Source organism: Leucoraja erinacea, chromosome 10 (assembly GCF_028641065.1).
Source record: "Leucoraja erinacea ecotype New England chromosome 10, Leri_hhj_1, whole genome shotgun sequence".
In the NCBI taxonomy this organism is placed as follows: Eukaryota; Metazoa; Chordata; class Chondrichthyes; order Rajiformes; family Rajidae; genus Leucoraja; species Leucoraja erinaceus.
Genome location: NC_073386.1, coordinates 20072648 through 20084121, shown reverse-complemented (window position 1 = coordinate 20084121; position 11474 = coordinate 20072648). Strand labels below are relative to the sequence as shown.

The following is an 11474-nucleotide window of genomic DNA, read 5'->3' as shown; positions in this document are numbered from 1 at the left end:
AAACAACAGCTAATGATGCCCCCACTTGTTTTCAGGAAAGTAAGGTCTCAGTACAGAATGACACAGAAACTCAAGAAACTAATGCATCACAAAGGAATAGCAGCAAAGAGTTTTTGTTTCCTACAAGTATGTGCGCATACAGATTTGTCTCTGTCAAAGAAAAGCTAATGAATAAGTGTGTCTATAGGTGGGTGTAAGTATGTATTTGTTCGTGCATATGTGTTGGTGACGGAACATGGGACAAAGGAGAAGAGAACCATCAACAAATGAATTTGTCTGCACATTCAAAACTAAATTAACAGAAAAAGAACAAGATATACTGCAAGTTGATCTGAAGAGGGAAAATATCAGTTCAAATCCTGAGTTACTGATTTAATGTAATCAAGATAGATCTATCATTTGGATTTACACAATTACGCATTTAAACTTCTCAGAAACAAATTGAAGATTCAGATCAAATGTTTTAACGTTATTAAGATGCCCTGTAATATTTTCTGTAAATAATACTGGTGGATGTGTTTTTTTTATGTTTACAAAAATAAGTTTTAAAGTCTTACCACATCATACGAAATCCTTAGATATTTTCATATGATTTACCAAATGTTTGCTGTTATCAGGCTAGTTAAACGAGAGCTGCTTTAATGTGTTTGGAAGGCTGGAGACTGATGGAATGATAGCCTGACTTCTGCTTTGTGTACGTCTGCCTCACAAACAAACATCTTACTAATTACTATTCCCATTGCCATATAAATTCCTGTTCATTAAACTTAACTTACTTGGGAACAACAAGAAAGGAAGAAAACTATGTGTTATTTTCATGCTCTTGTTGTAATTAAATAAAATGACTGAACATTGGATAAAAAATGATGATTATCTCAATAAGTTAATTTAGTAAATACCTTGATTATAGCTAAAACAAACACCACGAGAAATAGTATTGCCTCCTAGGATCAATATTGGTTTAATATTGTTTATTTTCTCACAACTCCTTCTTGAGCTATGTGCATCACCCATCCCCCACCTCCAGTCTTTTCTTTGTCACCCAAATAAATGGAACTGACATCATTTAGTTTCATCCATATATCCCAATTCTAAACAAGAATCCTCATAAGTGTGTGCGCTCCTCTTTCTCATCTGCATGATGTCCCCTTATAAGAAGAAGAGTCAAGAGTGCTTTATTGTCATAGGTCCCAGGACAAAATAATGAAATTCTCACTTGCAGCAACATAATAGAATGTGTAAATATCGTACCCTATAAACAATATAATAAATGAAAAAAAGTTGTGTGTGTATTTGTATAAATGTGCGTGTGTGTGTGTGTGTGTGTGTGTGTGTGTGTGTGTGTGTGTGTGTGTGTGTGTGTGTGTGTGTGTGTGTGTGTGTGTGTGTGTGTGTGTGTGTGTGTGTGTGTGTGTGTGTGTGTGTGTGTGTAGTAGTTGTATTGTTTAATAGTCTGATGGCTGCAGGGAAGAAGCTGTTCCCGATCCTGGACATTACAGCATAATGTCTCCTACAGGCCCCTATATCATCTTCCCGATGTCAGGAGTGAAATGAGAGTGTGGTCAGAGTAGTGATGATGCTGGCTGCCTTTTTGAGCTGTAACTCACAGCTCTATCCGGCTGTCATTTTTATCTCTCCATCCAGTACACCTGATCGATCATGTGTTTGCCAAACATCAGTGAGGAAGATCATTTTTTTTCCAAGCAGGCTTTTGGAAAATCAATTTCATTATTATTACCCCCCACCCCCCCTGCAAAATCTCCTTTCTAATTTCCATAGATTTTATTTTGTACCCTAGCTTCTATCCATGATTGAACAAGGTAATTCATAGTCTTATCATCCCAGCTTCCTCCGAGCTGAGACTTCAGCCACATATCTGAGTATCACCATGAACATCTGTTTCCACCTGTGAATATGGAGCTTCTCTTCACCTGCCTGAGCTAATGCACGAATAACACTCTTGTGCAAGCTTTAGGTACTTGGTGACTAGACTATCCTTACGATTCTTAAGCCTAATTCTATTTCTCATTAATATTTAAATTCTTAATTAGATTGTCCAGATCCATTAATTTTAGTAAATGCAAGCCCAAACTATTTGTAGGTCTCACAATTTAAATATATTAAGTTGTCCCGATTTCCCCCCACATTTGGCCGTAAGTGGGAGGCATTGATTTTTAGCAGGTCAAGCAAGGCTGTGAGGTCAATGCAACTCTTTGAAAACAGTTTAATTTATTTAGCTATAACATAGGCCACAAAGTACATACGGTATATTGCTGGGATTTAATTAATGCTCAGCATTTACCAGGGACACGTGTGAATTTCTCATGATTACGTGAATCCTAGGGAAGAAATCCTATTCGGACATGGCTGTTGAAGGCATGCACAATATTTAAAGTATATTCCCAAATGCTTTGAGAAAGTAGTGCAGAGTTGCCTCCTTGAACCACAGCAGTATGTAATAAGTGTGATCATGCTTAGCAAGGTACAGAAAGTGTAGTCAATGATGGCTAACCTGGGCTGCTTTGTGCGCTGGTACTCAAGCTACAAAGAATGAAGTTCCAGTGAGAATGGCCACTGTCGTTTACTATCGTTCAAAGAGCAGCGGATGGGGAGAAAGATTTGTCAGCGTCAACTTTGATTTGTCTTGTTATCTCCAAGTCCACAATCATTCGCTATTGACCCCATTAACAATCCCCAAAACCTCTTGTTTTACATTTTCGGATCTCGTGTTATAGTTTTGTGACATAGATGAATTTAAAGCATTCTGCAATTAAATATCTTTGTAATCGCTGCTGTACCTTGAACAGTGTCAGTTGAGCCGTACCGATTGTATTCGCTCTACTGTCTTAGGTTTTGTGTGTTTTACTTGACCAGTGAAAGTTCAAAGCTGGAGTTGGGCCAACTTTTCCCTCGTTCTGCCACTGTCTCTGTCACACGCCGTAGTCCAAACTCCTTCAGGAAACTCGCAATGTTCCCATTTCCTTCTGGTCCCGAAGAGAAACAATGCTGCATTCTGATTATGATTTGCGTGGCTAGGTTAAAAATAACACGGGTATATAAAGAGAAGAGAAGGCGAGGAACTCCGACCACAACACAGCTTGGAGCCCGGCGCTCGCTGATCCCTCTCACAAGTTCATTAAAGCGAATTTGCTTTCCTCTTCGTCAGCACCTCCGGCCACAAAATACAAATAAAGCGCTTTGCCAGTACAGCAAAAAGTTCTGCAAACAAATAAAATATTTATTGATCCCGTTGATTTTTCAAGGAACTAGATATGGCAAATAAATACTTAATTGGTTGCATAATTGGGTGATATTACAATTTACAAGCTAAACCCTCGCTTTCGTTACAGTACACCGGCCCATTTAAAAATGTATACATTCAGCGAAAATTGCATCAAAATAACAAAACCTCTCTCTGATGAAAAGCAATGATATTGATTTAAAACAATCGAGTTCTGTAGATTCGCCGTATAATCTCCACTAAAACATTTGTACGACAAACCTATGTATCATATTCTCCGACAGAAAGTTATAAATCTTCTTGAAAATATTGTGTCAACAGAACTTTGAGAATTCCCGTTATGTTAACTCGTTTTATTACCATTATGCCTCGCATTATTGAATGTTATGCATCTGAAAATCTACAATGCTTTCCTCGTCCTAAAAAATAGATTATTTTGATATTTAGCAGGCGATTTGCACAGCCACAATACCACGGGATTCAGAAAACGTTTTACTTTGCTATCGGCCGTTTGTTTCTCTTATAGTCTGTAGTATTTCCACAATCGCAGATCGAATTCCACCCGACTCTAATCTTGAACTAATACGATTTTTTGGGTCCTTCTGGGAAACTGTCAAATTTTTTAAAAAGGATGAATTACCTCGAGGTTACGAGTCAATTCTTTGTATTTTCGAGTTCTCCACAACAATAGAACTGAACTCACAGACCTGAAGCAGATCAGGTCGAATAATATATTATAGGTTATAGTACTCGTGACTCTAACTGTTCAAAGGGGAAAATATATATTATGTAATAACTGGTTGCTGTCCGATCGTTTACACAACATTGATAGATGATTAATGACTGCTATTTTCTGAATTTATGTACTGGGGTAATTAATATCCCAGTTTAGCTAATAAGACCCCAACCCACTCCACCCCACCCTCGAACTGTCAAGGCCAGTTATCAGTTTTTCCATTCTCCCAGTACCACATTATATACGTAAAGCACTCGTGGGAATGAACAGATACGTCGACAGAGTGCAGGTGTTCGAGGAGGATATTTTGTGTGTGTGTGTGTGTTCAGTCTGCACGGTGCATTCAGCCCCACGTCCAAACTTTTGCGTGTCGAAATCTTTTGTGTCATGCTTGAATATTCTTACTCTTTATCAACCGGGACAAGATGGTGGGAATTTCACCCCATTCCTCGCTGAGTAATGTTAAAAACAAACATAAAATATTTCATTTCATATTAGATTGCAGTTTCCTATTGAATTTCTTGAATGTGGGTCCAAATGATTAGTGCACTAAATTCCAACAACATGCACAATTTCACGTGGTTAGTTAGCTTGAAACATGTCTGTGTCGCGTTGAATCTATTGAAACATGTTAATTAGAATTTGTTTCTGAAATAGCTACTTGTGCCTTTCATCTAGTTAGACGCGTTGCTGGCTCGTCATGTTCGCCTTAGCTTCTAGCTCGTGGTGGAAACTGTTCCGATTTGCTTCTAAAGTGTCAGATTTTAGAACCTCTCAGTAAAAAAAACTTATATTATTCCTATGCGGTGCACCGATCGTAAGTGGCACGAAATGAAATAACTCTTCACCGAAGTGAATACACTCTGAGGATATCATGAACCAATTTTGCTACAATTTGCAGTATGGGAGGAAATGTCAAGTTACATATTTTAGAAAAAAAAACAGCCACTTCTTCAGACAATTAATGAGATCGGATCTTAAAAGACTGTGAAAATAAACGAAATCTTGAATGGTGTTATGTGCCATAAGCACGCATAGTGTAGGGTATGTATATATGTTCTTTGCCAGTCAGTTCGCGGCAGTACTTTGAAAACGCACTCCCCACGCAGCTATTAATTTCACATTATTCTCAAAACTTACTAAACTTTTATTTCAAAATATGATTGCTCTCTAAAGCGAAAGCATGCATTGAGAAGGGAAGATTGTGATATTAAATCGGAATTGGGCCCTTGGATAGAAGGAGCTAACTACTTACAATGATTTGAAATTAAACTGTGAACAAACAGCCACTATAAGTAAAAGCGTTACAAGCATTCCTTATTGAACCTTAATAGTGGAACATGGAGAAAGTTCATACATTTCATACATTTTATTCTCCACATAAGCTGTCTGCCAATTCCAAGAAGCAATTTGAATCTTTCAACCCGCTTTCAACATCTAACTAGCTACATGATTGCCACCTTACCAAGATGTTCTCGATTGAGAAATAATTGAATCTCTCTCTTGTCCTCTAGGTTTGTTTATTTACTTGTGCTCAGTGTCCGTTTATTTTTACTTTAGTTTACCCTGACAGGGTGTATTTATCTGCCCTGTTTTGTTTGCAAAATTCACAATAAAATCAATGTATTTTTAACAGCTAACGTCATTCATCCAAGAAACGCTTCTTGTACAATCGGTGTAAACCAGCATTTGGAGTTCCTTCCTATACAATCTTGTCAATATTAGTTGTCTCCCTTTGTTGCTCATTTTAAGAACGATCCCACCATAAATATCCAAAAGAAATAGCGCAATACCCCTCCGGATCAAAATCTCCATCCAGCAGTTGTTTCCCCCCCCCCCCATTTAGCTCATGTAATCATTTCATTGCAACCATTAGCTATTGTTTCGTTTGAATATTAAGACTGTTAAACAAATACCAAGAAGCAGAACAAAAGACCAACTAAGTTATCCAATTCAACCATCTGGTATGGGGTTTGTGAGCTTTGTGCATTGTGACCCAAGTAAAAACCTAACCCTCAATGAATGTGCGGCCGAGAGATGAGTGTGTTGAGTCTGAAGAAGGGTCTCGACCCGAAACGTCACCCATTCATTCTCTCCAAAAAAAAGCTGCCCGCCCCGCTGAGTTACTCTAGCATTGTGTGTCTATCTTCGGTGTAAATCAGCATCTGCTCCTTCCAGTTCCTCCCTACACAGATGAGTGTGTATGCTGCATAAATTGTACGCTGCAGGGTATGTCTTGTAAGGCCATATTGGAATCAGCCTGATAACAAAAACTGCAGCTCTAAGAACGTTCGATATACTCAGGTAAATATTATTGTAGTTGATACATAACATTCCAATTACAGCGTTGGTAAATAAGGGTTTCGTTTGTTTTTCTGAGCCCGGATTAGGGAGGCGGGTACAAAAGTAACCGAATACTATCTTAAATCTGACCCAATGCTTTGGGTTTAAATGAAAACGTATTTCTATCTATTTGCATGCAGACGCTTTGGCTCAGTAAGACAAATCTGGTTGTGAAGGTGTACATTTCAATCTGCACACACACACAGTTTGTAGGTATGTCGTGTAAAGTTTCTGGAACGTCACCTGTGCGTCTCACAGACTCAGACTCTCTGAGTGAGCTTTGACGGTGATTGCGAGCGGTCTACCCGTTGCAACAGCTCTGCTGACATAAGGCAACCGCGCTTGAGGGTGGACTCGCTCCCCGCTTCCCCCTCGAAGCCCCTTTTTATACCAACACTAAATTTAGATCACGTCACTATCATTGTCTTGTTTCTCTTTTTGTGACATTAGCGACACCATCGGACAAAGCTAGAACTTTCTAACAACAACTTCTGTACTCATGGCAGGCGGAAGGGAAGAAAACAACCAATCCCGCCAAGGCCTCTCCCCCTTCGACTTCAACCCTTCATATTCATGAAGCAGAGCTTCGCCAATTACAGTTCCGAAGGCAATGTGAAACTTTTTTTTCTCTCTCTCTTGGAGGGGGTGGGGAAGGGAAGCTGGCCTCACGGGATTGGATGCTTTCCTATTAGCAAGTCACCACACTTACTTATATTGATTGACTTCACAGCCAATGAGACGGCAGGAAGAGTGTTAACATGCCCCATTCCCAGAGTTGGTGAAACATTCTTGAACTGATTACTTTGACAGAAACCTCTCATACACTCTCTGTCCAAAGACGGCTTTACACACTGGATTTAAAGAGCAAGAATCTAGTTGCGTTCTTCGTTGTATCTTGTTGTGAAGGCATTTCGCAGTGAAGGAAGCAGCAATGGCACTGGCAGAAACCATGCTTCCTTCCATTGCTACTTTTGCCAGTCATGAAACATTGGTGCAAAAACAAGCCGAGATGATCAACGTAAGTTTACAAACTTGTGTTCGTTGCGTGTATGTTCGCGTGTGTGAGAGAGAGAGAGATCAACATTTCTATCTTTCTTGTGACAAATGTGTGGGTTAATTTAACTGAAATGTAACAAGTCATTTTAAACTTGTGCGTGGCTCCGTAGAAACAATTTGCTGGTTCTATTGCACGCAAAAGTAAACATCAGGTTGCATTATATTCAGGCATGTTCCGCGACATGTTCACCTGCTAAATTATACTTAGTCCTGGCTTAAACATAACTACTTTTATATAAAGTCACGGAGAAGCTAAGCGACTCCCGTTTTGAGTTATTTTAAAGTATTCCATGTAAATCATTGCAGGTAAGCATTTTGCAATCAGCGTTGCCTGTGGCACTCTCATTCCGTCTTTAACTTCCAACTATGGCTTAATATTTAGCAGAGTTGCGTGCAAACGTTTCAATTATCCCGCAGTCGGCAATGTAAGGTGTCATCAGCATTTCTCACTGTCAGCACTTGTGAAACATCCAAAAACAATTAGGCATATTCTGAAATCACCCCTAGAAAAGAAGGATGGTCGCCGATTTGGTGACAACTAAAACAAAATATCTGTCGTGCCGTGTTCGTTCCTAAAGATCACTAACACACAATATAGTTTAACTTTCCAACTTTTAATCCGAATTAACTCAGCATTAGGAATGCTGTCGATCAACTTATAGCGAGAGCGTGAATCGGGTGATCTCAGACAGCCATTTATCTCCACTCCCGTGAATTGTACAAATAAATAAACGAGTCTTTGAAGAACTCCAAACTGGTTTGGCCGTTTGGGGAATCATTTGCATCAAATGAACGCATTTGCGGATGTTCGTTCTGGAATGGCAAGTGGAGAGGACACTTGTTTTTGGGGAGGGGATGGGGGAGTGGTGGAGTTGAAGGACGCGGTGGTGGGAGAACACGGTTGCTACCTTCATGTCGCCTCACTATTTTTTTTGTTTCGTTGTTTTTGTATTAACAGAGGTGGAAAGTTGACGAGCCTGTCTCCAAGTGTATCTATCAGATAAGACCCGCCACCCTCGCCGCCATCCACTCCCTTGAAACCCCTAATATCAAAAAGGAAGAGGACGACTTGGGGAATTTCGTAGATTTGGAGTTTATTTTATCCAACACGATGAGCTCCGAGGCGAGGAGCGGGGGAGGGCATCATTCAGCCTACCCCCTGCCAGAAACTCCCGAAAGCTGCGGCACCGTGTACGAGAGCGACGGCGCCTTCTCCACCTCCAATAACTTTAGCAATGGCAACTTCGCAGGGAGCCCGAACCAAAGCCTGGTGGCTGAACTACTCACACCGGATTTGCCGAGCAACTTTTCAAGCGCCTGCGAGATTACTCAGGACTTTGGGATCAAGGTTGCGATGGAAAGACGAGAATACACCGAGCTGCGATCTCCCGGCATGGGCAACGTCGTGCAGAGGTCCGTCCCCATAAATATTCAGCACCTGGGCCATAAAATGAAGCGGGAGCCACAGACCAATCAGTCGTGCATGCATGCGGGAAACCCTTCAGGACTAATGATTGACCAAAAGCCGAACTTGATTCCATTGCACCATCACCATCCCCAACAACAGCAGCAGCAGCAGCAGCATCCACTTCACCGGCAAACCTTTGGGATTCACAGACTCCCGCACGCGGGCCAGTTGATGCCCAAGGATTACCAGGCAATCCCAGACATGCACCGTCGCCCCAACCTGTCGGTGCCACAACAGTATCAGAGAGCCACCGTCTACCCGCCCCATTACGGCCAGCAGTTTCACGGGCAGTTCAACGTCTACCGAGATCCCCGCAAGGTCCACGCTGCCGGCATGCACGGCATGATGCTGACCCCTCCATCCTCCCCCCTGCTGGACTTCTTCCCCCCGGTGACCGCCCCCGAGGACAGTAAACCCAAGCGGGGACGCAGATCCTGGGCGAGGAAGCGCACAGCCACTCACAATTGCGAGTTCCCCGGCTGCGGCAAGACCTACACCAAGAGTTCCCACCTCAAGGCGCACATGAGGACTCACACAGGTGAGCAGCGCACGGCGAGAGCTCAAAGCCCTCACTGCGTCGCGTCGCTTTAAAGCGATCAAAATGGTTTATGTTTATTATTGTCACGTGTACCAAGACACAGTTAAAAAAAAAGTTATTGCTCAATTTGTAAAAAAAAATGTCTTTTGTGCTATCCATTCAAATCTCACAATAACTTATAACAAAGCGATAGGAAAAGGAGATATGAAATTCTTAAAAAATCTTTTTACGAGATTTCTCAATCTCAGATATGCGGTTACGTTGCGGAACTGAACAAATAATTGTAAACTGCGTTGAAAAATAAACAGGGAATATGATATTCAGATTCAGATTTCAGATTCAGATTCAAACTTTATTGTCATTGTGCAGTATACAGTACAAAGACAGTGTACAATACAAAGATATTGATGCCTTTCAGGGGCAGTTGATAGATAACACCCACTAGCTTATGGGGAAGCAAAACTAATTCTAACAGAGAGTTCGAAGAGTATTTTTTTAATGGCGTAAAAGTTAGGGGGAATTGGATGTTTGAAGTGTTTCACAACTAACCTTGTTCTTGTATGTGCCGCCCAGGTGAGAAGCCCTATCATTGCAACTGGGAAGGATGCGGTTGGAAGTTCGCGCGATCCGACGAGCTAACCCGCCACTACCGCAAACACACCGGTCATCGCCCCTTCCAGTGCCATCTCTGTGAGAGGGCATTCTCCAGATCCGACCATCTCGCCCTACACATGAAGAGGCACATGTAAACAGCGAGGACATACTATTTATACAGAGCATATTATTTACAATATTTTGATACTGGGTAATGACTATTTTATGTATATATAAAGGATCTTTTAAAAAAAAAAAGAAGCACTAAATTATTACTCAGTATTTAAAACGAAATCTCTTGTCACCCAGATATGTCTTCCAGAGAGAGTAAAAAAAAAGTATTAGGACTGAAGACAATAAAATCAGCTGCAGGGGGAATGGGCGGGGAGGCTTTTATGCAAAGGTAACAGGGCCGGACCCAGTTGTACATTCAATGTGTATATAACCTATATTGTTTGGATTGAAACGGAATGCGTAAACAGATTTAAATGAAGCAAAAATATAGTGCAGTTCTAATATGTATTATTGCAGAATCTCTAGTACAGGAGCATATTTACTATGTGAGCTGTTCACTTAACCCGGACAAGCTAAATTACAAAGTTCGTTTGTTTTGAAACTTTCTATTTGGATTGGGCAGGGCGTTGGTTCAAATTGGCACCATCTTTGATGAGGAAATGACCCAGGTACTGCCTCAGATGGAGTTGTTGAATATTTTATTTTTTGTTTGCTTTGTATAAAAAATACTTGAAAAAAAAAGCCTAAAGTGAATACAACGACAAAAATGAGTAAATATCCTCAAAATACGGCTCGCCTTATCGTTACAGTCCTAATTAAGAAAGCAATAGTACGCGGTGTACACAGATACAGTTGAAAGAACGAAAGAACCGTTCAAAGTGCAATATATGTGTGTGTGTATGTGTGTGTGTATCTTGAATCGGGTCCTTCTGTTGACACACTTAGTTAACAAACACTGGAACTAACTGCTGTTGCATGGATGGGAGATTCGTCGTCATACAAAAGCGAGCAATTAAGATATCATTATCGGATATCTCCAGTGGATTCGTTGTATTCGCTTTCTTTTGTTTATATTATAAATAAACTGTTTAAAGCACATCTGTTATGCGGTTCTTGTCTTGAAAACGTCCCAGACATTTTTACCTACTCAAGGTCTCCATTATCGTTAACTTTTTCCTTTAACATTTTCTCCATTGCAGAGAAAGACACTGTACAGACCCATTAAGAAAATCCATTTCAAATAATAGCTAGGAAGCAAAGAAAAACCCTCACTTCGTTTTTATTTTAGTATGATTAAAATTAATATGTGTCAGTATGTATATTGCATTAAATATATATATATATATATATATATTTAATGCAATATTGCATACATGTATATAAACCACATAGTGCATACATGTATATAAACCAGCCTACTCTGATTTTCTGCACGTTAAGTTCCCATTCGGTCTGAAGAAGGGTCTCGACCCGAAACGTTGCC

At 40.5% G+C, this 11474-nt stretch overlaps 1 protein-coding gene across 1 annotated transcript; it reads left to right on the top strand.

Moving 5' to 3' along the window:
- Positions 1-6923: 6923 nt before the first annotated feature.
- klf17 (Kruppel-like factor 17) lies at positions 6924-11086 on the top strand. Its single transcript, XM_055641648.1, has 3 exons — positions 6924-7338; positions 8335-9382; positions 9956-11086. Exons 1-3 carry the CDS (start codon positions 7252-7254, stop codon positions 10129-10131), a joined length of 1311 nt encoding a protein of 436 aa, XP_055497623.1. The 5' UTR covers positions 6924-7251; the 3' UTR covers positions 10132-11086.
- The last annotated feature ends 388 nt before the right edge of the window (positions 11087-11474 follow it).

Excerpts from the sequence above, each read along its gene's own strand:
- klf17 (XM_055641648.1), top strand. The coding sequence starts at position 7,252 with ATGGCACTGGCAGAAACCATGCTTCCTTCCATTGCTACTTTTGCCAGT. Across the intron at positions 7,339-8,334 it reads AACAAGCCGAGATGATCAAC|AGGTGGAAAGTTGACGAGCC; the intron begins GTAAGTTTACAA and ends TTGTATTAACAG. Across the intron at positions 9,383-9,955 it reads GCACATGAGGACTCACACAG|GTGAGAAGCCCTATCATTGC; the intron begins GTGAGCAGCGCA and ends TGTGCCGCCCAG.